This window comes from Oncorhynchus mykiss, chromosome 28 (assembly GCF_057628025.1).
Source record: "Oncorhynchus mykiss isolate SJ-2025 chromosome 28, ASM5762802v1, whole genome shotgun sequence".
Lineage (NCBI taxonomy): Eukaryota > Metazoa > Chordata > Actinopteri > Salmoniformes > Salmonidae > Oncorhynchus > Oncorhynchus mykiss.
In genome coordinates this window covers 32,298,550-32,321,622 of record NC_143049.1, presented here as the reverse complement: position 1 = coordinate 32,321,622, position 23,073 = coordinate 32,298,550, and the positions used below count along the sequence as shown (strand labels likewise).

The following is a 23,073-nucleotide window of genomic DNA, read 5'->3' as shown; positions in this document are numbered from 1 at the left end:
AACAGTCAGACATAATTTAGAAACAAAGAATTTGTGTTTAGTGAGTGCCAGGTCAGAGGCAGTAGGGATGACCAGGGATGTTCTCTTGATAAGTGCGTGAATTAGACAATTTCCCTGACCTGCTAAGCATTCAAAATATAACAAGTCATTTTGGGTGTCAGGGAAAATGTAAGGAGTAAAAAGTACATAATTTTCTTTAGGAATGTAATGGAGTAAAAGTAAAAGTAGTTAAAAATATAAATAGTAAAATACAGATACACCAAAAAACTACTTAAGGAAGTACTTTAAAGTATTTATACTTAAATAATTTACACCACTAAGTTTCAACTATAGGATAACCTGGAACAAGTAGTATCCAGCTCATAATCTTCATCATTTTAGTGCACTTCTAGAATTGTCACACGCTAATATATTGTGTCAACATGATTTCTAACAGGAGAGTGCGATGCTCGTGCGTGTGAGAAGTTTATGATCACGTGAGAGAGTGTGAATAGAATCTGGCTGAGAGAATGGGCTCTGGGTTGAGTTGTTGCATAGCTCCTATGGGCGGACGCTGATGTGTTTCCACACAAACCACAGCCTTTCGCTCCCAAAGTGAAAGCAGTGGGACATTTATTTATGTTGCTGCTTCATATATGTGGACTACAGAACAACTTTTCTTCCCTCAGCGAAAAAAGACGCAAGGACTCAAGGAAAGCCATGGAAAGTCAAGTATTTCCAATATGACCTATGGTTTGGTCACTGAATAGGTTATTTTTGACGCACGAGAGGGAAACTTAAAACAAGGCTGTTTTTGGAGTTCCACCTCCCCTGTCTCCGTACAGTTTGATTCAAAGTCAAAAGCCAAGATGGCCGCCGATTCCGTGCAGGTATGAAAAGTTGACAACTGTTGCAATAAATGCGTAAAGTTGTTGTAAAGTGCGCTTTCCAAGTTGGTAAATAACATTATTCTATATACCATTTGCAGTGGATTCAAATGTTTTGAGGTTAATACATTTCTTAGGGATTTTGTCCCCCTCTTCAGAAGGATTGGGAATTATAGATTGAGGCCTGGAAAACAATTATCAAAATATCAAAAGTTTTGTGTAATTTTGCACTTGAGCGCCCACCAGCTGAACTACTGAATTAATCTGTTGTATATTTTAATGACAAAAAATCAATTGACAATCGACTGATAGTAAAATGTTGAGCGTTTTGGAAGAAAAATAGCGTAGTTTCGAACGCATGGAAGAACATTTTCCATTTTAAGGTCCTTTGCAAACAGTGACCCAGTCAAGTGGGCGCGTGTTAAAGCCCAAAGGTGTTTATTAAAATAAAAACATGTTTACTGGGCTATAATACTTGTACTAAGTTAGTTGAAAATAATGTTCCAAGACATGTAAGTATAATAATTTTCAATTCCAAAAGGTTGAGCATTCCCTGATACATGACTGAGTTTGAAAATGGCAACTGTAATGATATTACATTTTGAAACTTCACATCCTGTGAAGTTTTTTTCCTTAACCGCAACCGCAACAAATTACTCCGAAAAAAAGTTTGGTCACCGCTGACTCTGGGGTGACGTCAGCTGTCAAATCTGGTAATTTTTATATTGGGGAGAGAAAAAAAGGCTATCGAACAACAATGTAGCGTGGACGCATAATGATGTGATCTGACCATAACTTTGTATCCTGCGGAACATGTAGCTACATTTTTTTTTCTCTCTCTCAAACTTCTGTATTCGAGGACACTAACCTGTGAACATATTGCCTTTGTTTGCAGTTTCAGTGATTAGATTAGAGGTAGGTCACTCTTTGGAACCTTATTTGTACACACTCAGCCTCACTCATGAATTCAGACCTGTCTTTTTGCAGACATCGTTTCACAAGACTCTTGTGTTTGTTGGGTGATCGCTGAGATTGTTTGGACAGTGAGTGGAAGACTATATCTGGTATTTGTCTAATTGATTATGTTGCTGTTGACGACTAGACAAAGGACTAGTGCATGTATAGGAGTGACGAAGTGGTGTTATTGCCCATAACCTTTTGGTCATCAGTAGTTTGTGTCTTGTGTTGTAATTCTGCAAAGAAAAACAGGCAAAACATACTGTTCCTAGGTATTACTGCCCTTGGCCTGTGATGTAAGAGTGACACGTCCAGTTGAACTGACCAGGGCTGTAATTATACTGAACAAAAATATAAACACAACATGCAACAATTTTAAAGAATTGAATGAGTTACAGTTCATAAAAGGAAATCAGTCAATTTAAATAAATTCATTAGGCTCTAATCTATGGATTTGACAACTGCGCAGGGGTGCAGCAATGGATGTGCCTGGGAGGGCATAGGCCCACCCACTTGGGAGCCAGGTTCAGCCAATCAGAATGAGTTTTTCTTACAGACAGAATACTGCTTACCACCTACCCCCGCCACCTCAGACAATCCCGCAGGTGAAGAAGCCGGATGTTGAGTGCCTGGGCTTGCATCGTTACATGTGGTCTGCTGTTGTAAGGCCGGTTGGATGTACTACCAAATTCTCTAAAATGCTTATGGGAGAGAAATAAGCATTACATTCTCAGGCAACAGCTCTGGTGGACATTTCTGCAGTCAGCATATCAACTACACACTCCCTCAATTTGAGACATCTGTGGCATTGTGTTGTGAAAAACTTCACATTTTAGAGTGTCCTTATATTGTCCTAAACACAAGGTACACCTGTGTAGTGATCACAATGTTTAATCAGCTTCTTGATTTGCCACACTTGTCATGCATTGAGAGAAATGAGCTTTTTGTGCATGTGGAACATTTCTGGGATATTTTATTTCAGCTCATGAAACATGGACCAACACTTTACATGTTGCATTTATATTTTTGTTCGCTGTACACCTGTCATCGATGTAATTTACAGGTGTTGCAGTCTTTTAAATGCATTTGCCTGGCTTGGAGGTGATTGTGTTCATGCTTATGTGCCATTTCTGGTATAAATGCAGCTACCAAACCAAATGTCATAAATCTGGTTTGGGGTAGGAATTGGTGATGTTTTAAGAAAAAAAAGCAGGTACCATTGCGCTCTACCTTAAACCTAAAGAGTCTAGGTTTTTAAAGTCAGTCTTTTAGCATAAGTTAATGTTCGCCCGTCCGACTTTTCCATTGTCCCTCGAATTGAGCTTTGTTGGAGTTTGAGGTAAGGCTATTTAGCCTGCTTACAGTGGAAGTTCATGCCCTAATATTTGCTTTGGTTGGATTCTTGTGGGTGCATGAGAAATAGGTTAAACTAAGTTAAGGAGTAAGGACACAAGCTTTTATCATTTGCGTTGATTCAAACTTAAATGCAAGCCTGTCCAAGTTCAATGTTCTCAGTCAGTTAGATTTTCATAGCTATGTTGTTGCTTAGAGTGGAAAATAAGGGTGGTCCATGGCTTTGGATCGTATTCACACTGGTAGTCAAACACAGCTACAGAAACCAATTGGGTTGAATTGTCTTTTTACTTCTTCCAGCAGTTGTGACGTCCATTTTACCTGTGACTCATACAGGGAGGAGGAGCCTCTCTCCCTCTGGACTGAGACGCAGGCCTAATTGGCCAACACATACTTCCTGTGTAAAGGTTTAGCCACTAGTCACCCAGAACAGGGAACCACTGTGCAGTCTAATCTCAAATACACACTAAGCATAGGTGTCAATAGGAGTATAGCAGTTAGGGAGAAATACACGTAGGCAACTTTGACTCAAATAACAACAGCTCCAAAGCGCCGTATATTATTCCGTTGGTTGAAACGTGGCGCTTGCTTGCTTCACCAAAGTAGTGGATTCGATTATTTCATTGGCCAAATACTGATTCATTAACTGTACTAAAATATGTATACAGTGTTGGGAAACCAACAAGGCAAAAAATGTTTCCGAGGCTCCCAATCTCAACCTTAGAAGTATTAATTTGCATGTAGCTGTACACAACTGATCCTCCTCTTACTCCCATACACGTCACTCCACAGGGGTGGCCATTGGAACTCTGGTGTTTTTTAAATGTTTTTTTTAACCAAAGTTTATTTTTAAGACTCCACTCGCTCCCCGGAGTGAGATTAGGTCCCTTTCTCGTCTCATGTGACCTCACCGAGCGAGAGGCTAACAGGATTTGGCTGCCCCTTCCTCAGACGGTTTAGGCCAAACTCTGTTTTTAGAAAAAGGGAGAACTTTTGGTTTTTGTTGTGAGAGGAAGAACAAAGCAGAACTTAAAAACATACGTGGGCGGGCATCTGAAGCAGATGCAATGGAGACAAGGTTGATGGAAATTGATGATGTGATGGTAAGGAACATAGATTTGTGTAGCCAGTAGCCACTGTAGCAATTGTAAAACATCCATGTTTGGATTACGGTACAGTGTTTGCTGAATGCAACAAGGGCTGAATGCAACATGGGGTGTAGATAGGCGTAACATGTTCTGGTGTTGTGGGCTCATTGTGCCTTGTCTATGAATGGAGCACTAGGCTAAACTCAGTTCAAGTGTCTTAAGCTTTTCATTATGTTGGGGAGCTTACTTTTATTTTCGGCTACAATTTGAAATAAATATTATACACAAGTTCTAACAATGGGGTCATCCCGAGTGAAGTGGAATGAAATTGTCAATTGTATGCCCATTCTATTTTACCTAAAGTTTTTGAATAGAGAAGTGTGCTAAAAAGTGTGACATAAGCCAGTATTTGTATCAAGTTATAATTTAAAGTATCGTTTAGAGATATTTGTAGGCCTGACAGGCTTTGGTGTTTACCTGCTGTTACCTGCTATTTGTACGCTTGACAAGCTTTGGTGTTTACCTGCTGTTACCTGCTATTTGTACGCCTGGCAGGCTTTGGTGTTTACCTGCTCGGCATTTCTTCCTTTTGCGCCTCAAATGGTGCTACAGGCTGACACAATTAAATGTGTCCCACTGTATACAAACTACAACTTTATAATAAAAACTTTATAAAGCATTAACCTCTACAGGATGGATGGGTCCCCCACAGGACGGTTGAGCTAACGTAGCCTTATGCGATTAGCATGAGGTTGTAAGTAACAAGAACATTTCCCAGGACATCGACATATCTGATGGGTCCCCCACAGGATGGTTGAGCTAATGTAGCCTTATGCGATTAGCATGAGGTTGTAAGTAACAAGAACATTTCCCAGGACATAGACATATCTGATATTGGCAGAAAGCTTAAATTCTTGTTAATTTAACTGCACTGTCCAATTTACAGTAGATATTACAGTGGAAGAACACTATGCTGCTGTTTGAGGAGAGTGCACAGTTTTGAACTTAAAGTTATTAATAAACCATTTGGGCAGTCTTGATATAACATTTTGAACAGAAATATGATGATTCATTGGATGAGTCTAAAACTTTGCACATCTAGTGGACAAAATCTGCCATCTAGTGGACAAAATCTAAATTGCGCCTGTGCAGGAATAATACATTATGGCCTTTCTCTTGCATTTCAAAGATGGTACAAATACAAAAAATATTTTATTTTCTTTGCATTATTTTTTACCTAATGTGTTATATACTCCTACATTCATTTCACATTTCCACAAACTTCAAACTGTTTCCTTTCAAATGGTATCAAGAATATGCATATCCTTGCTACAGGCAGTTAGATTTGGGTATGTCATTTTAGGAGAAAAAAAAAAAAGGGCAGATCCTTTTAATCTATTCCGGAATTCTTTATAGATGCTTCAATCATTTGTTAACAACGTCTGCATAAAGGATGATCATGAAACAAAGGGTGATACAATCTGGTGCTTTACCAAATGTGGTATAACCTTTTTGTCCTCCAGATCCTTTTATATAGCAATCTCCATGACATTTCCTTAGGCCTGACTATATTTAGTCGACAGGCTGTTGGTCGAACAAGATTTCTTTAGTCGAGCTGTAGTAAAAGACAAATATATATATACACTGCTCAAAAAAATAAAGGGAACACTAAAATAACACATCCTAGATCTGAATGAATGAAATATTATTATTAAATACTTTTTTCTTTACATAGTTGAATGTGCTGACAACAAAATCACACACAAATGATCAATGGAAATCAAATTGATCAACCCATGGAAGTCTGGATTTGGAGTTACACTCAAAATTAAAGTGGAAAACAACACTACAGGCTGATCCAACTTTGATGTAATGTCCTTAAAACAAGTCAAAATGAGGCTCAGTAGTGTGTGTGTGGCCTCCACGTGCCTGTATGACCTCCCTACAACGCCTGGGCATGCTCCTGATGAGGTGGCGGATGGTCTCCTGAGGGATCTCCTCCCAGACCTGGACTAAAGCATCCGCCAACTCCTGGACAGTCTGTGGTGCAACGTGGCGTTGGTGGATGGAGCGAGACATGATGTCCCAGATGTGCTCAATTGGATTCAGGTCTGGGGAACGGGCGGGCCAGTCCATAGCATCAATGCCTTCCTCTTGCAGGAACTGCTGACACACTCCAGCCACATGAGGTCTATCATTGTCTTGCATTAGGAGGAACCCGGGGCCAACCGCACCAGCATATGGTCTCACAAGGGGTCTGAGGATCTCATCTCGGTACCTAATGGCAGTCAGGCTACCTCTGGCGAGCACATGGAGGGCTGTGCGGCCCCCCAAAGAAATGCCACCCCACACCATGACTGACCCACCGCCAAACCGGTCATGCTGGAGGATGTTGCAGGCAGCAGAACGTTCTCCACGGCGTCTCCAGACTCTGTCACGTCTGTCATGTGCTCAGTGTGAACCTGCTTTCATCTGTGAAGAGCGCAGGGCGCCAGTGGCGAATTTGCCAATCTTGGTGTTCTCTGGCAAATGCCAAATGTCCTGCACGGTGTTGGGCTGTAAGCACAACCCCCACCTGTGGACGTCGGGCCCTCATACCACCCTCATGGAGTCTGTTTCTGACCGTTTGAGCAGACGCATGCACATTTGTGGCCTGCTCTGGCAGTGCCTTGCACAAAGGTGGAGGTAGCGGGCCTGCTGCTGGGTTGTTGCCCTCCTACGGCCTCCTCCACGTCTCCTGATGTACTGGCCTGTCTCCTGGTAGCGCCTCCATGCTCTGGACACTACGCTGACAGACACAGCAAACCTTCTTGCCACAGCTCGCATTGATGTGCCATCCTGGATGAGCTGCACTACCTGAGCCACTTGTGTGGGTTGTAGACTCCGTCTCATGCTACCACTAGAGTGAAAGCACCACCAGCATTCAAAAGTGACCAAAACATCAGCCAGGAAGCATAGGAACTGAGAAGTGGTCTGTGGTCCCCACCTGCAGAACCACTCCTTTATTGGGGGTGTCTTGCTAATTGCCTATAATTTCCACCTGTTGTCTATTCCATTTGCACAACAGCATGTGACATTTATTGTCAATCAGTGTTGCTTCCTAAGTGGACTATTTGATTTCACAGAAGTGTGATTGACTTGGAGTTACATTGTGTTAAGTGTTCCCTTTATTTTTTTGAGCAGTATATGTATGTATGTATGTATGTATGTATGTATGTATGTATGTACGTACATACATCTAAAAAAATGTGTGTATGTGTGTGTATATATATGTATGTATATATACATACATACACACACACACACACACTTTTTAGAATATACACCTTTATTATTCCCCGCAAACCCTACCACCCTTCCCCCAATTGGAGTAAACTAATAAACAATAACACTTAGGCTTCTACCTTCAGTTTATACATAATATACACATTTTACAAACAATCTATTTTACAATAGTTATATTTTGTTTTTAGTCTTTCCTCTATTTCTGATGTCCATCCAGTTTGATTTCTATTTGTAACTGTGCTATTTCACAACATTGCTGTACCTATACACATTTTACAGACCCCGTATGTTTTAGATGTGTTATAAGCCCCACCCTTAATAAGTCCCACCCTTCAGCTCCATTTGACCCCTCCCATCTATCTCTTAACACCATCCATTTTGGATTTCTATTTGCCATATTTTTCAACTGTGCTATGATGCAGATTATAAATTAAAAATAAACATTTTTCCTAAAATAATTATATTATTGATCAATTGACTGACTTTTCACAATCACCCAGTATTGCGATTGGCAGCATTAGTTCTAGGTAAATGTTGCAATTCTTCAGCCATACCTGGACCTGTGTCCAAAAACAAGCTACATATGGACAGTACCAAAATAAATGATCTAATGATTCTGTCTCTTTGCAGCAACATCTGCAGAGCTGGGAAGATTGTATCCCTTATATCATTCTATTGGTTGCAAGAATTTTGTATAATCATTTAAATTGAAAAATGTAAAGTTTTGAATCCGGCGTCATTTTGCGTGTCAATTCATAAACCATGTGCCGTGGAATTGGTACATCGAAAATCTCTTCCCAACTATTTTGTCTTTCAAAGATAATTCGTAAAATTCCAAATATCTTCATAGATCTTCATTGTAAAGGGTTTAAACACTGTTTCCCATGCTTGTTCAATGAACCATAAACAATTGATGAACATGCACCTGTGGAACAGTCGTTAAGACACTTACAGCTTACAGACGGTAGGCAATTGAGGTCACAGTTCTGATAGCTTAGGACACTAAAGAGGCCTTTCTATGGACTCTGAAAAACACCAGAAGAAAGATGCCTGGGGTCCCTGCTCATTTGCGTGAATGTGCCTTATGAGAACTGCAGATGTGGCCAGGGCAATAAATTGCAATGTCTGTACTGTGAGACTCCTAAGACGGCGCTACAGGGAGATAGGACAGACAGCTGATCGTCCTCACAGTGGCAGACCACGTGTAGAAAACCTGCACAGGATCGGTACATCTGACCATAACACCCGCGGGACAGGTACAGGATGGCAACAACAACTGCCCGAGCTACACCAGGAACGCACAATCCCTCCATCAGTGCTCAGACTGTCTGCAATAGGCTGAGAGAGGCTAGACTGAGGGCTTGTATGTCTGTTGTAAGGCAGGTCCTCACCAGACCTCACCGGCAACAATGTCGCCTATGGACACAAACCCACTGTCACTGGACCAGACAGGACTGGCAAAAAGTGCTCTTCATTGACGAGTCGCAGTTTTGTCTCATCAGGGGAGATGGTCAGATTGACGTTTATCGTCGAAGGAATGAGCGTTACACCGAGGCATGTACTCTGGAGCGGGATCGATTTGGAGGTGGAGGGTCCGTCATGGTCTGGGGTGGTGTGTCACAACCTCATCGGGCTGAGCTTGTTGTCATTGCAGGCAATCTCAACGCTGTGCGTTAGAGGAAAGACATCCTCCTCCCTCATGTGGTACCCTTCCTGCAGCTTCATCCTGACATGACCCTCCAGCATGACAATGCCACCAGCCATACTGCTCGTTCTGTGCGTGATTTCCTGCAAGACAGGAATGTTAGTGTTCTGCCATGGCCAGTGAAGAGCCCGGATCTCAATCCCATTGAGCACGTATGGGACCTGTTGGATCGGAGTGTGAGGGCTAGGGCCATTCCCTCCAGAAATGTCTGGGAACTTGCAGGTGCCTTGGTGGAAGAGTGGGGTAACATCTCACAGCAAGAACTGTCAAATCTGGTGCAGTCCATGAGGAGGAGATGCACTGCAGTACTTAATGCAGCTGGTGGCCACACCAGATACTGACTGTTACTTTTGATTTGGACCCCCCCCCCCCTTTGTTCAGGGACACATTATTCAATTTCTGTTAGTCACATGTCTGTGGAACTTGTTCAGTTTATGTCTGTTGTTGAATCTTGTTATGATCACACACATATTTAAGTATATTTAATGTTAACTATTAATGTTAAATATTTAATGTTAAGTTTGCTGAAAATAAACGCAGTTGACAGTGAGAGGATGTTTCTTTTTTTGCTGAGTTTAATTGATTTGATTAAAACACATATGTCTATATATGGAAAAATACACGTTTTAACATTTCAACCAATCGATTGGTCCAAAGAACAGATTACTCTTGGTCTACCAAGATTTTGTTTTTAGTTGGGGACAGCCCTACATTTCCTTATGAATCTTAACCCCAATCTATTTTCTCTGTTGTCCTCCAGGGCGACGCCAGGGGCCAGCTGGTGTCGGAGCGGCTGGGCCTGGGCCACAACCTGGACCTGTCGGACACCATGGTGCAGCAGAAGCTGGATGAGATCAAGGAGCAAATCCGCCGCGAGATCCGCAAAGAGCTGAAGATCAAGGAGGGTGCGGAGAACCTGCGCAAGGTCACCACGGACAAGAAGAGCCTGGCCTATGTGGACAACATGCTGAAGAAGTCCAACAAGAAGGTGGAGGAGCTCCACCAGGAGCTCCAGGAGCTCAACGCCCACATTGTGGTCAAGGACCCCGATGACCTGCTGGGTATGGCTATTTTTCATGGGGCGTGGGAGTAACTAGGGTTGCCAAACTCTTTAAAAACTTTCCACAGGTTTTTCAGAAATCCCTAGTTGGAGGATTCACTCGCTGCTTATTCCCTCCAGATTTCAGGAATCCTTCAACAGGGATTTTTGAAAAGCCTGGAAACTTCAGGGGATGTAGCCTTTCTTTTGATATGAGGTGTATGTACTGAATGCTTTCCCTCCTCTATCCTGTTTCACATAGGCTAAACGTAATTTAGTGGAATACAATACTATGCTCTCTTCAGGTGTGGTATTTCTTGGCATAAGGACACTCTACATGATACAGCACATAATACACAAATAGGACCCACACACAATGAATGCCCTCTGTTGTGGTGCCTCATCTTCTAGGAGCTGATACTGGCATATTCCTTATTGTTTTCCAATAGGGCTCTGTTTAGTTATTTTCCAGGCTGTTGAAACCTGCTACCGCAAATTTGTGAACAAAAATGGGTTTTTAGCACGTTACCTGAACATGGATAAATGTTTCAGTGGATATGCAGGGAATAGTTGATCGTATTAATAATGGGTGGCGAGAGAAGGACTGGGTTTGTCTGTCTGCTGCTATGGCATTTCTTACTCCCTAGTTGTAGACATTGGAAATGGGGACCGCCTTTCTGTATGTAAAGGTAGTCATAAAGATATTGAACGGGATCTAAAGCACTTATACATGTGTAACATATTGCACGAATTAGAGCATTTTTCAGGACAAAACATAGCATGCAAAATGGATGACGTTGTGCATAATTTTCGCGCTACATTCAAAACTACTGGCTGAAATTATACAAAACCTTTTTTATAACTTATCTTTAAGTGGGAACAAATTTATCCTGACTCATTGGTATCTGACGAGATCTGTGTTTTGTCAATGATGCATGGCCAGTAGTATGTCGCGGAACTGGGAACTGACCTCAAGCCAGGTTCTAGAGCAAGTGAGTTCTGTCCTCCACAACTGATGTCAGATCACCTTCCCCTTTTTTCACACCCAACCTTAACTAGCAATATGTCAAAACACTAAACAAGTCTTAGGTCAGTTGTTAAATGACGATGTAACTGTATGTGTCACATTCTACCCTGTCAGTGGCTGACCTGGGATCAGACGTTGGGCTGGTTCCTCTGTCAGCGCTCCAGGAGTGACATCACCCTGCTTGATATTCATTTACTTTTTGTTGTTGTAATTTTAGCGGATGCTCTTATCCAGAGGGAGTTACAATAGGGAGTGCATACATGTTGGTTCTTTTTCGTACTGGTCCCCCGTGGAAAACATGAACCCACAACCCTGCCGTTGTAAGCACCATGCTCTACCAGCTGAGCCACACGGGACCATGTTCAATGTCCCAGCGTGGGCTGTGTGGAGGAGGGGGCCCTTGACTGGTTCTGACCCCGACCAAACCCCTCTCTTCTGGAGGGAAGCCCTGGGACACAGGCACACACACACGCGGATACATACATACGCACGCACACACACACACACACACACACAGATAATCGAATGTCAGTTAGGACTGCAATACAGTCTGCACACACACAACATAGCTGAGTAGCCAACGTTTATATTTGCATCTGCTTACACTCAGTCTGAGCTTGAACATAGATCAAACATATTGTCGGAGGAATCTTGCGAACCCATAATCATTCTCGTTAGTGCTAATTTAGTGGACGACTTTATGACTCTGGTGCTGCCTAGCAACCTGACGTTCTCCTTCATATGCATTGCCAGGTTATTGGCTGATTTAAATTAATTATTACTCTGTTAGAATGAATTGGTGACCTCCTGAGCCGTCTCCAGAGACGCCAATGTTTAACAGGATGTGCTTCTCATGCTAAAGCGGTGTGTGTGATATTTGAATACTAACTGTGGTTAGCGCTGTTGACTGGGTATAGGCCTAGAGCTAGTTAGCGGTAGGGATATGTTGGTCGGCTGTGGAGCCATTTGAGCACAGGAGGTTGGTAAGCACCTTTAATTGGGGAAGACAGACTCGTGGTAATGGCTGGAGCGGAATATTATTTATGTTCCTGTGTAACTGTAAATTGAAATGAAATCTAACCATCAAACTGAGTACAGTTTACCTCAAACTGTCACCAAGATGATGGTAAGAGACAGTAGAAGTCAGTCAGGCAGGTTTTTGCCCACCTGTGTGTGAAGAAGCTAGCATTTGCTCAGCACTCGTCTCGGGGTGCAGCGGTGAGTAGGGGTGCCGTGGAGAGGAGGGGTTCTGCCCAGGCATGAAAACCAGTGAGCTCATCCCTCAGCACCGCAGCTTGACTGAAATGATGGAGGACACTTTTGTTTTTGGAGGGAAGGAAGGAGAGTACTTGAGGTGTGCACAGCACCAGACCCAACAGCCCCTGGGGCAGGACAAGAGCACGGAGTACCTGGGTGGCAAAACTGTAGCGAATTGCTTTGCAACAGAAGATGAACTTGAGCGTTTCTTATTGGACACCTTCAGGTAATCCCTCTGTGTTTGTCCATTCTTCTGTTTTGTTCCTAATGAACACAACCCCGGCTTTTAGCAACAAGGGCCTGTCAGTCATACCATATTTTTGCATGTACAGTAACGTCACATCTTGTCTTGAGCAAGTTTGTGCTTGTTTTTCTCCAGAGACCGCTACAGGGTTCCCCTAACTTCTGTGCTGTTTGGAACAGAAATCCCAACTCTTCAGGGAATTTTAGTAAAGAATCTAAGTGTACATACAAGAATTCCCCGTCATCAGTAGTTTTCATACCAGCAGACAGGGATGGAAATGACTTTTCAGACCGGGCTGGTAGAAAATGTGCCCAACTAGCCCACGGGATAGTGACATTTAGTATTTTGAAATATTGCATGGAACAGATATTTGACCTGGGCTAGTAAAGTTTTCAGTCTGATTCCCCGGCTGGCCAGTGTCCAAAATCCTTCAATTCCATCCCTGCCAAAAGGCTTTCTGTTTTTACACAAATTGCTTTGTTGTAGATGGTAAACAACAACCTGGTGAATATGGCTGCGTTGAACAAGATAAGAAATGCATTATGGCCAACTCTAAGACCTTCCATACAAGCCTTTGAATGTTGTAGCTAATGAACATGCAAACTTTGTTGTATTGTAAGAGCTTTTAATGGGTTTTAATATCCAAGCTTCATATCTTCCCTTCCGATCTTCTACCTTGGTTTCTAGAGTGCCCTTTGACCCCGGACACCCCAGCTAGCGAGGCGAGGATGTGCACCAGCAACAGCCGCTTGGCCGCCCTGAAGAAGCAGAACGACATTGAGCTGAAGGTCAAACAGGGGGCAGAGAACATGATCCAGATGTACTCCAACGGCTCTTCCAAGGTATGCCCTCTGACCTCTTGCCCTTCAGAAACAGTCATTTTCAGTTTGTGACCTCTGGGTCATGTTCATTAGGGCACTTAACTCTGCAGAAAATGAAAATGAGCGTGTCCTATTGGTTAATTCCAGGTAGTCCCTCCTTGCAGTCTCTTGTTCACTTGGCCCTTCTTGGAAATGAGCAGGTAGGGGTTTTTCCAAAGTGTCACAGTATGATGCAACACATATCTATCTGTATTTTGAAAACTTGATTGCTGACATGCAAAACATTTTTTGGACTGTATCAACAGTGGAATAATGGAGTAAATACCAAATTATATTTTTTTTAGGTGGTATTTTCTTAAGAGACCACAAAATCCATTATTCAAAATGGTGTGCTCAGTTAGCGTCATTATAAATATGGTGTATAGTAGGACTAACCTACAAGATGGTGTCCCTGGAAGTGACACCAGACATGATATTAACAGACCTAGCTAGTACTCCCTGTGCAGAATCATGTTAAGTAACCCCAGCCATATTAACAGAGCATTATCAGGCCGTATTTAGCTCTGCACTGGTTGCTAAGGTGTAGAATGCTGATGAATTCAGCTAAAATCATATGGCACTAATACAGTAGGGATATTAACGCTAAAGTGTGGAACGATAGCAACCTCCGTGCTAACTACTAACCACAGCATTTTATGCAAGATTAGCTTAGTTGTATTTGCGAAGGTGCCCTTTGCTAAAATCAGCCATAGCTGACTCTGTGACGGTATAATATCAAGGTGTGGAATGTTGGCAACCCCCGGTCAGCGCTCCCCTGCTGGAGCGCCTGGAGAAAGTGGCACCATCCTGTGGGAAATGGCATGGCCTGATGATGTCAGCCAGGAAATGCCTGTCAGACTGGAAGCCTTTCCTGCCCTCTACGCCGGCATAGCATAGTGCGCTCTTCCACCAAAGGAATTCTGGGTGGAGCCGACTAGTTTACTCCACGGGCCAGTGTGTGCGTCAACTCGAGGGTCACCGATAACACAACAACACAATGACATTCTACTTTCGCCTGCGGTGAATAACTTTTTCCATGCGTTCATTGAAAACTTTTGCTCCACTTAAGGTCATGATTTGACGAGACCGTGTTCCGATTGGGTAACCCACGCACGCACCGCACACACACATTCTGTCTGAAGTATGATGTGGAATTTGTGTCAGGTGTTTTGGCTTATTTTACTTATGAAGAAATGCTGTTTAGATCAGATGTTGATCAATATCACACAGTTCAGTGAGTTACTTTCTGTTATAGATGCCTCAGTGTACCTGTTGGTGATGGTGTGAGTGTTGTATTTATTTTCTGCCCAGGACCGGAAATTGCTAGCGACCGCTCAACAGATGCTCCAGGACAGCAAGACAAAGATTGAGTTCATCAGGATGCAGATCCTCAAAGGCAGCCAGGCCAGCGAGTTGAGCTTCGATAACAACGACGTCATGGGTGAGACACACACACCTGCCTGTGACTCATTCTGGCCGTGGCTTCCTGTCCTGTGTTATCCCCTTTGACACATATGGAGTACACAAGCACACACACACACAGTGGATTCACTACATGGAATCACTGATCTAGAGATTACCTTCCATCCTAAATATTTACTCACCGTGTGATCCAGATGAGTGATTCTGCACCTCCTCTTGCTCAGACTGATCCCCTCAAACGCCCTGATAGTCTCTCTAACAAGGTCCTCTTCCTCCAGCCAAGCCCATCATCAGCCCGCTGGACCTGCGGGTAGAGGAGCTGTGTCACCATGCCAGGATAGAGTCTGCCGTGGCCGAGGGTGCCAAGAACGTAATGAAGCTCCTGGGCTCTGGCAAAGTCACGGAGAAGAGGGCACACTCAGAGGTACAGACCACAGCCATAGTTGAGTAGGAGTGCTGATTTAGGATCGGGTCCCATAGTCTATATAATTATGATCTAAAAAGCTAAACTGATCCTAGGTCAGCACTCATACCATGGCCCCAAAAACAACTAGACAAAAAAAATAAAAAATTGAAAGCTATTCCTAAACCCTTAGTCAACTCACTGCTCAACAAACGTATGCTGAAAATGGGAGCAAACACTTTCAAAATGTCTGGGCATGCCTGTTGGACAAACTCTATACAAAATACCCATTCTGTTTGTGAACTTGTTTTTCCTGGACCACATTCTGTAGAACCCGTATGAGAGCAAACACATTTTGAAATGAAAAACGAACCAAATTGTACATTCTGAGTTTTCCCCCATTTAGTGCCAACTGAAGATGCCCCTGTTTTGACCCTTGACCTTGCTGTTCTCCCCAGGCCCAGGCCCGATTCAACGAGTCCAGTCAAAAGCTGGACCTGCTCAAGTACTCCCTGGAGCAGAGGCTGAGTGAGCTACCCAAGAACCACCCTCGCAGCACCAACATCGTGGAGGAGCTGTCCCTCATGTCCTCGCCTGCCCTCAGCCCGCGCTCCAGCATCATCTCCACCCAGAACCAATACAGCACCGTGGCCAAGCCCGCCGCACTCACAGGTAAAAGGGCTTATATCCCACAGCAGTGGTCATCATTTGCATGCGGTTAACCGCTGAATGTAGAGCTGAATCTTAACTTGAGATATGCGCCTGTAAATCTTGTCAAGGGAAGATTTGTGCGAAAACTTGGTTTACAAAGATCTGAAGTTCTAGCCTTTTATGTACTGGCATTTTGGGATTTCGGTCTTTAAAGTATGCAGTTACCAATATATCATGACAATAGTGCTGTAGCGCTGTGCTTAGCCTGGGCTCATAAAATCTATCACTTTATGATAAAAAAATATCTGGTCTCCCACAGGCACGTTAGATGTCAGGCTCATGGGCTGCCAGGACCTGCTGGAGAACGTTCCGGGTCGTTCCAAAGTCGGTGCTGTGCTGCTGCCTGGCTGGAGCCCCAGCGAGACGCGCTCCTCCTTCATGAGCCGGGGGAATCGCAACCGAGGTGCCAGCGCACGGAACCTCTCCAAGAGTGAAGACCTCTCAAGTGAGTCTCCAAACACCAACAGTCTCTCCTACTAGCCCTCCATCAATAACTTAATCCATTGATAGCTTTTTTGTCACCATCAGAAATCCAGGAATTTACGATGTACAATATTTATACATAGTTGTCTGAAATGGCACCCTGTTCCCTATATAGGGCCCATTTCAGACACTTATACACACTTTACAAAAGCACATTGGAGAAACCTGAAACCTGTCGAGTGACTGATTATGGCTGCCATCATCCCCTCCGCTTGAGAGCATGAGTTGTAGCAGAACTATAAATATGCAGAAACCACAGCACTCTATATGAGGTGTATCCTAAAGGAAGATCATCGTGTTCATTTAAATGTAATGTCATTTGAACAACACATGTATGAACTATAATATGTACATTTCTGGCAGGAAATGGTATTAAATCTTTGTTACTCTCCAGATGAAATCAGTGCTGTGCTGAAGCTGGACAATACAGTGGTGGGACAGACCAACTGGAGACCTGTCAGTAACCAGTCCTGGGATCAGAAGTTTACATTGGAGCTGGACAGGGTAGGACACACACACAGTTAACTTATAAGCATATTGCAAACCTCATTATCTGACAGCCAGTTTAATTTAGGTATTTTCTACAACAGTATTTGTTATGAGGAGAAGACTAGTGGATTCCTCAGTTCACTAGACGCTAGTTAAATAATCTCCTCCTTGTATTTCACATCGTTGAAGAAAGGTTTCAAATGAAATCACAGTGCACCACGTTAATGTTACCCTATGAATACTTGACTTTGCTTGTGTGTTTGTGCGCTTGACCTTGTGTGCATTGTTTAACCTGCAGTCTCGTGAGCTGGAGATCTCGGTGTACTGGAGAGACTGGCGCTCGCTGTGTGCTGTCAAGTTCCTGCGACTGGAGGACTTCCTGGACAACCAGCGTCACGGCATGTGTCTCTACCTGGAGCCTCAGGGAACCCTGTTTGCAGAGGTATCCCACATTGACACTACACCAGGGTTGTTTGTGTTCATTAACTGAAGGGGACTACCTGGAACTGGAACTGTCCAATAATTTTAGTTTTCGGGTGCTAATGTTTTTAAATGTTTTCCGTGTTTGCCCTAATGAACACCACCCTGTTATCAATACCTTCCTATGATGAAGTTTGCTTGGGTGTCCTGTATGTCTCCTCCAAACTATGGATTTTTGTTCAGGTCACATTTTTCACCCCTGTCATTGAGCGGCGACCCAAACTGCAGAGACAAAAAAAGATCTTCTCAAAGCAGCAAGGTAACTCGTCATTTTCTGAGAAGCAGAATACAAGTTACTTCATACTCAACAAGAGGTCCACAGAAAAAAACTGTTTAATTAAAAAAAAATATTAATTACGTCTAAATTTGTCTGAGAAATCACATAGTTGCTTTGGTTTTCAGAACACTATTTATTGTCCTCTTTTGGACGGCTGAATTCAGTCTCTTACACTAAATATCGGTAATCAAATAATGGTGAGGTGATGATTTCCACGGTCACCCGGTCATAGGTTCTGTAGGGGTGTTGTGAGGACTAGTGTTCCCTGTCCGGCTTTCTGACCGCTGTTAAGGTTAGTGTGTCACTGACCTATCCTGTGACCCTCCTCAGGGAAGACGTTCCTGCGTGCTCCTCAGATGAACATAAACATTGCCACCTGGGGCCGCCTGGTCAGAAGGGCCTTACCCACAGTCAGCCCACAGGTTGCTGAGACTGGGACCAGCAGTCTGCCAGGATCTCCAACACCCACCAGGTGTGTCTCTCTCTGTGTGTGTGTGTATATATATATATATATATATATATATTTATATTTATATTTATATTTATTTATTTATTTAAAAAAAACAGGCATGAATTCACACGGGCGTTTGTGTGCACATGCACGCAACACACACACTGTCACAAATGCCAGAGACCTTCATAACATCTTCACACATACAGTCTGTAGACTCTCTCATTAAGATGTGGCACCTTTCCTTCCAGTCCCATCAGTGAACCGTTGGTGACCAAGCTGGACTTTGACAAAGAGCCCACCCCGGGACCCAAGCATTACCCTGTACCCGCTGGCATCAGAGAACCACTGGCACAGGACAACAAACTGCCCGACAAGGAGGAAGTACAGGTACGGATATGGGGTTACCATGGAGATGCCTGATAGAGGAAGTAGTGCACCTGTAGTCACATATGATAATGGTTATGATAGTGGGAATGGTCATCCCAGCTCAAGCAAATTAAAACATTAAAAAACTGTCAATGGAAACCTGGGTCTTGCTCAATGAAAACGTTTTGAAACTGGGCTGTACTACCTGAATCTGAACAAACCTTTTCCGTTGCAAAACATTTTGTTACAGTGTGCCACATTGAACACAACCACGCTGCCCCATCCTCCTAAAAAGTGTGTTATGCTGTTGCAGGACGCCCTGGCATCGTTTGACTTCCTGAACAAGAGGAACAGCATAGCTGTGAAGTCGTCAGACCTAGACAGACTAGACAAGGTAGCAGAGCAGGAGATCCATCCTCCAGGCCTGGAGCTCACAGCCATACAGAAGGAAATAAGGTAGAGCTCACTGATGACTACATTGCAGTTGAACTGCGCAGAATCACTGATTTACAAATCCTAAATAATTACTCATTATGTGATCAAGAGCAGCGATTCTTTGACTCTCAAATAGGGTGAATATCTGTGACTCAAATGTTGTTTTAACTGTTTGAGGACATTTTTGTAAGAAACTGATGCATTCATGATGTACTTTTAATAGGTGTTTGTTTTTGTTTGATTGGTTATAATTAATTTATTGGGGGCAGTGTATTGTTCCCAACTTCCATGAGGAAGTGCATGTTTTTACCTCTTAATTGATTGGTTATTTATTTTCTTATTGAAAACAATACAAAAAAAAGTTTTACATTTTAGTCATTTAGCAGATGCTCTTATCCAGAGCGACTTACAGTAGTTGTCCTCTGTGGGAATCAAACCCACAACCCTGGTGTTGCAAGCACCATGCTCTCTCTACCAACTGAGCCACACAGGACACCATTAGTTTGTCTGTATTTTTCCATTGAATAAATGATATCTACCTCCATTTCCAGGGAAGAAGAACAATTTCGGTTTAGTCTCAGAGACTTTAAATGTGTTGCAGTCCTTGGTCGTGGTCATTTCGGAAAGGTACGTGGCACACACCCAACCCATTTCTCGATCCCAGGGCACTCCAACCCTGTTCCAGGAGAGCTACCCTTCTGTAGGTTTTCACACCAACCCCAGTTGTAAATTCTGACTCATCTTATCAACCAGCTTATTAGCATCAAGTGTGCAAGATTATGGTTGGAGTGAACCTACAGGAGGGTAGCTTGCCAGGAACAGGGTTGGAATGAACCTACAGGAGGGAAGCTATCCAAGAACAGGGTTGGAATGAACCTACAGGAGGGTAGCTATCCAGGAACAGGGTTGGAGTGAACCTACAGGAGGGAAGCTATCCAGGAACAGGTTTGGAGTGAACCTACAGGAGGGAACCTACAGGAGGGAAGCTATCCAGAAACAGGGTTGGAGTGAACCTACAGGAGGGTAGCGCTCCAGGTACAGGGTTGGATTGAAAACCTACAGGAGGGTAGCTCTCCAGGAACAGGGTTGGAGTGAACCTACAGGAGGATAGCGCTCCAGGAACAGGGTTGGAGAGCCCTGCTCTTCCCTTTTTCTCAGCCCTTCCGCTCCACTCCTCGGGGGCCAGGGTGGTCTCTCACTTTTTTCCCCATCCCTAGCAAACACAGCTGATTTTAAACTAATTGCGTTCTAAACTGAAGATCATGATTTAGTTGATTATTGGAGTCAATCAAAACCCGGAGAACTGAAGTTACTTGTCCCTGTTCTAGAGGTCCTAGGACCCTCCCTAACATGCCTATGCATGTTTAGTTTTCCCCTAGCACTACACAGCTGATTTTAAAATAACCAACTCATCATCAATCTTTGATTTAGTTTTATCAGCTGTGTAGTGCTAGGTCAAAAAACAAAACGTGCACTCGGATGTGTGCATGTGCACAGGCCTAGGACTGAGTTTAGGAAACCCTGCTCTAGAGAGAGGTGCTCTTACTGAAAATCTCAACCCAGCCTTCCTAAAATGCCTCCTCCTCTCTTCCCTCCTCTCACAGGTATTGTTAGCCGAGTATAAAAGCACAGGAGAGATGTTCGCCATCAAAGCCCTGAAGAAAGGAGACATTGTGGCTCGTGACGAGGTGGACAGGTAAGGGGCTCAACCTGTGCACTTCAACCAAGATACTGATGTCTTTTGAATTGTTTGTTTGATGAGCTGAACAGTTTACCTTTGTTTAGCCACGTAATTCAATTCAGAGTTGACTACGAGCAAAAAGAAAGTCCATTGATATGGGCGCAATATGTAGCTTTGTACGCAAACTGACCAAATTCACAAAGAAAGGTGAGCTATAGACCTGTCATTCTCATGGAAAGCAAGCCTGGTAAGTGGTAGGTCTGTTTTATGTCCTTTTGGTGTCATATTTTTTGCGTCTTTTTACTTTCGGTTTTGTACACCAGATATTTTTGGTTATTGAAGACATTTCACGGGGTTTAGATGGTACAAGGATTCTCTAAAACAGGTCTCTCCGGCCCTGTATCCAGAGAGCTACCCTCCTGTAGGTTTTCAATCCAACCTAGTTAAAACTAACCTGATGTGGTTTATCAACCAGCTAACTATTATAAATCAGAAAACCTACAGGAGGGTAGCTCTCCAGGAACCGGGTTGGTAATGCTCTACGCTATACATTGGTTGTTTTGTCAAATAAACTGAAATTAAGTGAATATTTAAAAAAAAATGTTTTGCAACCAGACACTGGCAGAACGATTTCTACATATTAATCCTTTAACAGTTGTTGCTGGGAAAGATATTAGCTCAGCTCAGACAAGTTTGGTCTGATTTCCTTTCATTTCAGGAATTGATTTACACATGGATTTTAAGTAGCATTAAATAGATTTTCTTGCCCAGGCATCAGTGGCCTACATCTTTGTCTCTCTTCTCCCCCCCCCCCCCCCCCCCCCAGTCTGATGTGTGAGAAGCGTATATTTGAGGCGGTGAACAGCGTGCGCCACCCGTTCCTGGTCAACCTCTTTGCCTGCTTCCAAACGCAGGAGCACGTGTGCTTCGTCATGGAGTACGCTGCCGGGGGAGACCTGATGATGCACATCCACGCTGACGTCTTCTCCGAGCCCAGGGCCATGTGAGTGACATTTTTTATATTTGTATGCTTTAAATCTGAAATCAATAACAAAGCCCCTCCCGCCCCTGTTTTGCTAAAAAGGTATGGGATGGGGCTTGATAAATGTAATCACTCTCAAATTCATAGACCTACCTATACAAGGACTGACCATCATTATATCAAAAATGATAGTTTTAACCATGTTGAGGTTTTATAATGTTTGTTTTACATTTACTTTGTTTACAAACATTGGAGTAAAACAATCTTATATTTTGGGTTCTGATGGGATATTACAGTTTAACTAAGTTCATGAGGCATTTATATGTTATATTCTGGAAGAATCAATCAGTACATATAATTAAATTATAAGTCCACAAATGGATGGAGCAACTGCAGATTTCCTCTTAAAAAAATAAAAGAATGAAACTGCCACGTCTGTTTGTGATATTACAACAACAGAAGTTACTGCAAACCACAGTTGTTTTTTCCCCCTCTGACATCATTGCACACGTGATAGAACAGCAGCATATGTACTGACATTTTTATTTTCTACTGCGATGCTCCCCAGCTCTGCTTTGTCAACAAAACAAAAACCTTAATGTCCATGGGGCAGATAGTGGGGCGATTTCCCCTACTGTGAATTTAATATTTAACGTATTTTTGTCTAGTAGTAATATGAAGGTGCACTTCCTTTGTGAGCGCCAAAGCATTTGTTTCTGTGCCAAGATTATTTTCTGGTGCAATTTGCTTTGAAATAGTATCTTAAGTCCTCCTATATCCACTGTCTTGTTTTAAGTGATACGCTAAATCATAAAGTGAAAAAAAGTCTCTGAATTTTCTCTGATTTCTTGCTGCGATCCACTCTTTTTTTTCTCTCTTGTAGATTTTATGCAGCTTGTGTCGTATTGGGATTACAGTTTTTACACGAACATAAGATTGTGTACAGGTAAGAATAATTCCATTCACTGGGTGAATATATACTCTTATATATATTGATACGGATTCTCATGATTTATTTATTTTTGTTTTACTTTCAGAGATCTGAAGCTTGACAATCTGCTCTTGGACACTGAGGGCTATGTAAAAATAGCTGACTTTGGCCTTTGCAAAGAGGGTAAATAGGACAAAAAACACACAACCTCAACTTAATGCCATCTCTCACTGTTCCAACACCATTGAATGTAAAATAAATGTATAATAACTGAAAGA

General features: G+C 43.0%; 1 protein-coding gene across 6 annotated transcripts in view; it reads left to right on the top strand.

The window, feature by feature from the left end:
• The first annotated feature begins 414 nt into the window (after positions 1–414).
• Positions 415–23,073, top strand: part of LOC110508219 (serine/threonine-protein kinase N2) — a 33,022-nt gene continuing 10,363 nt past the window's right edge. For 2 of the 6 annotated variants that reach the window (XR_016492755.1, XM_036966166.2), the window contains exons 1-18: positions 415–869; positions 10,015–10,315; positions 13,509–13,663; positions 14,993–15,122; positions 15,382–15,527; positions 15,965–16,178; positions 16,477–16,662; positions 17,095–17,204; positions 17,488–17,631; positions 17,853–17,928; positions 18,277–18,418; positions 18,649–18,781; positions 19,080–19,222; positions 19,753–19,828; positions 20,806–20,897; positions 21,709–21,885; positions 22,748–22,810; positions 22,902–22,978. Coding sequence is in view for 4 of the 6 variants with exons in the window: in XM_036966166.2 (XP_036822061.2) it covers positions 849–869; positions 10,015–10,315; positions 13,509–13,663; positions 14,993–15,122; positions 15,382–15,527; positions 15,965–16,178; positions 16,477–16,662; positions 17,095–17,204; positions 17,488–17,631; positions 17,853–17,928; positions 18,277–18,418; positions 18,649–18,781; positions 19,080–19,222; positions 19,753–19,828; positions 20,806–20,897; positions 21,709–21,885; positions 22,748–22,810; positions 22,902–22,978 (2,386 nt within the window). In the remaining 2 variants the exon portion in view is untranslated. Of the gene's footprint in view, positions 870–4,228; positions 4,280–10,014; positions 10,316–13,508; positions 13,664–13,789; positions 13,843–14,992; positions 15,123–15,381; positions 15,528–15,964; positions 16,179–16,476; positions 16,663–17,094; positions 17,205–17,487; positions 17,632–17,852; positions 17,929–18,276; positions 18,419–18,648; positions 18,788–19,079; positions 19,223–19,752; positions 19,829–20,805; positions 20,898–21,708; positions 21,886–22,747; positions 22,811–22,901; positions 22,979–23,073 lie in introns of those variants that run through there. The other 4 variants (XR_016492754.1, XM_036966165.2, XM_090225077.1 and 1 more) reach the window with 3 other exon arrangements.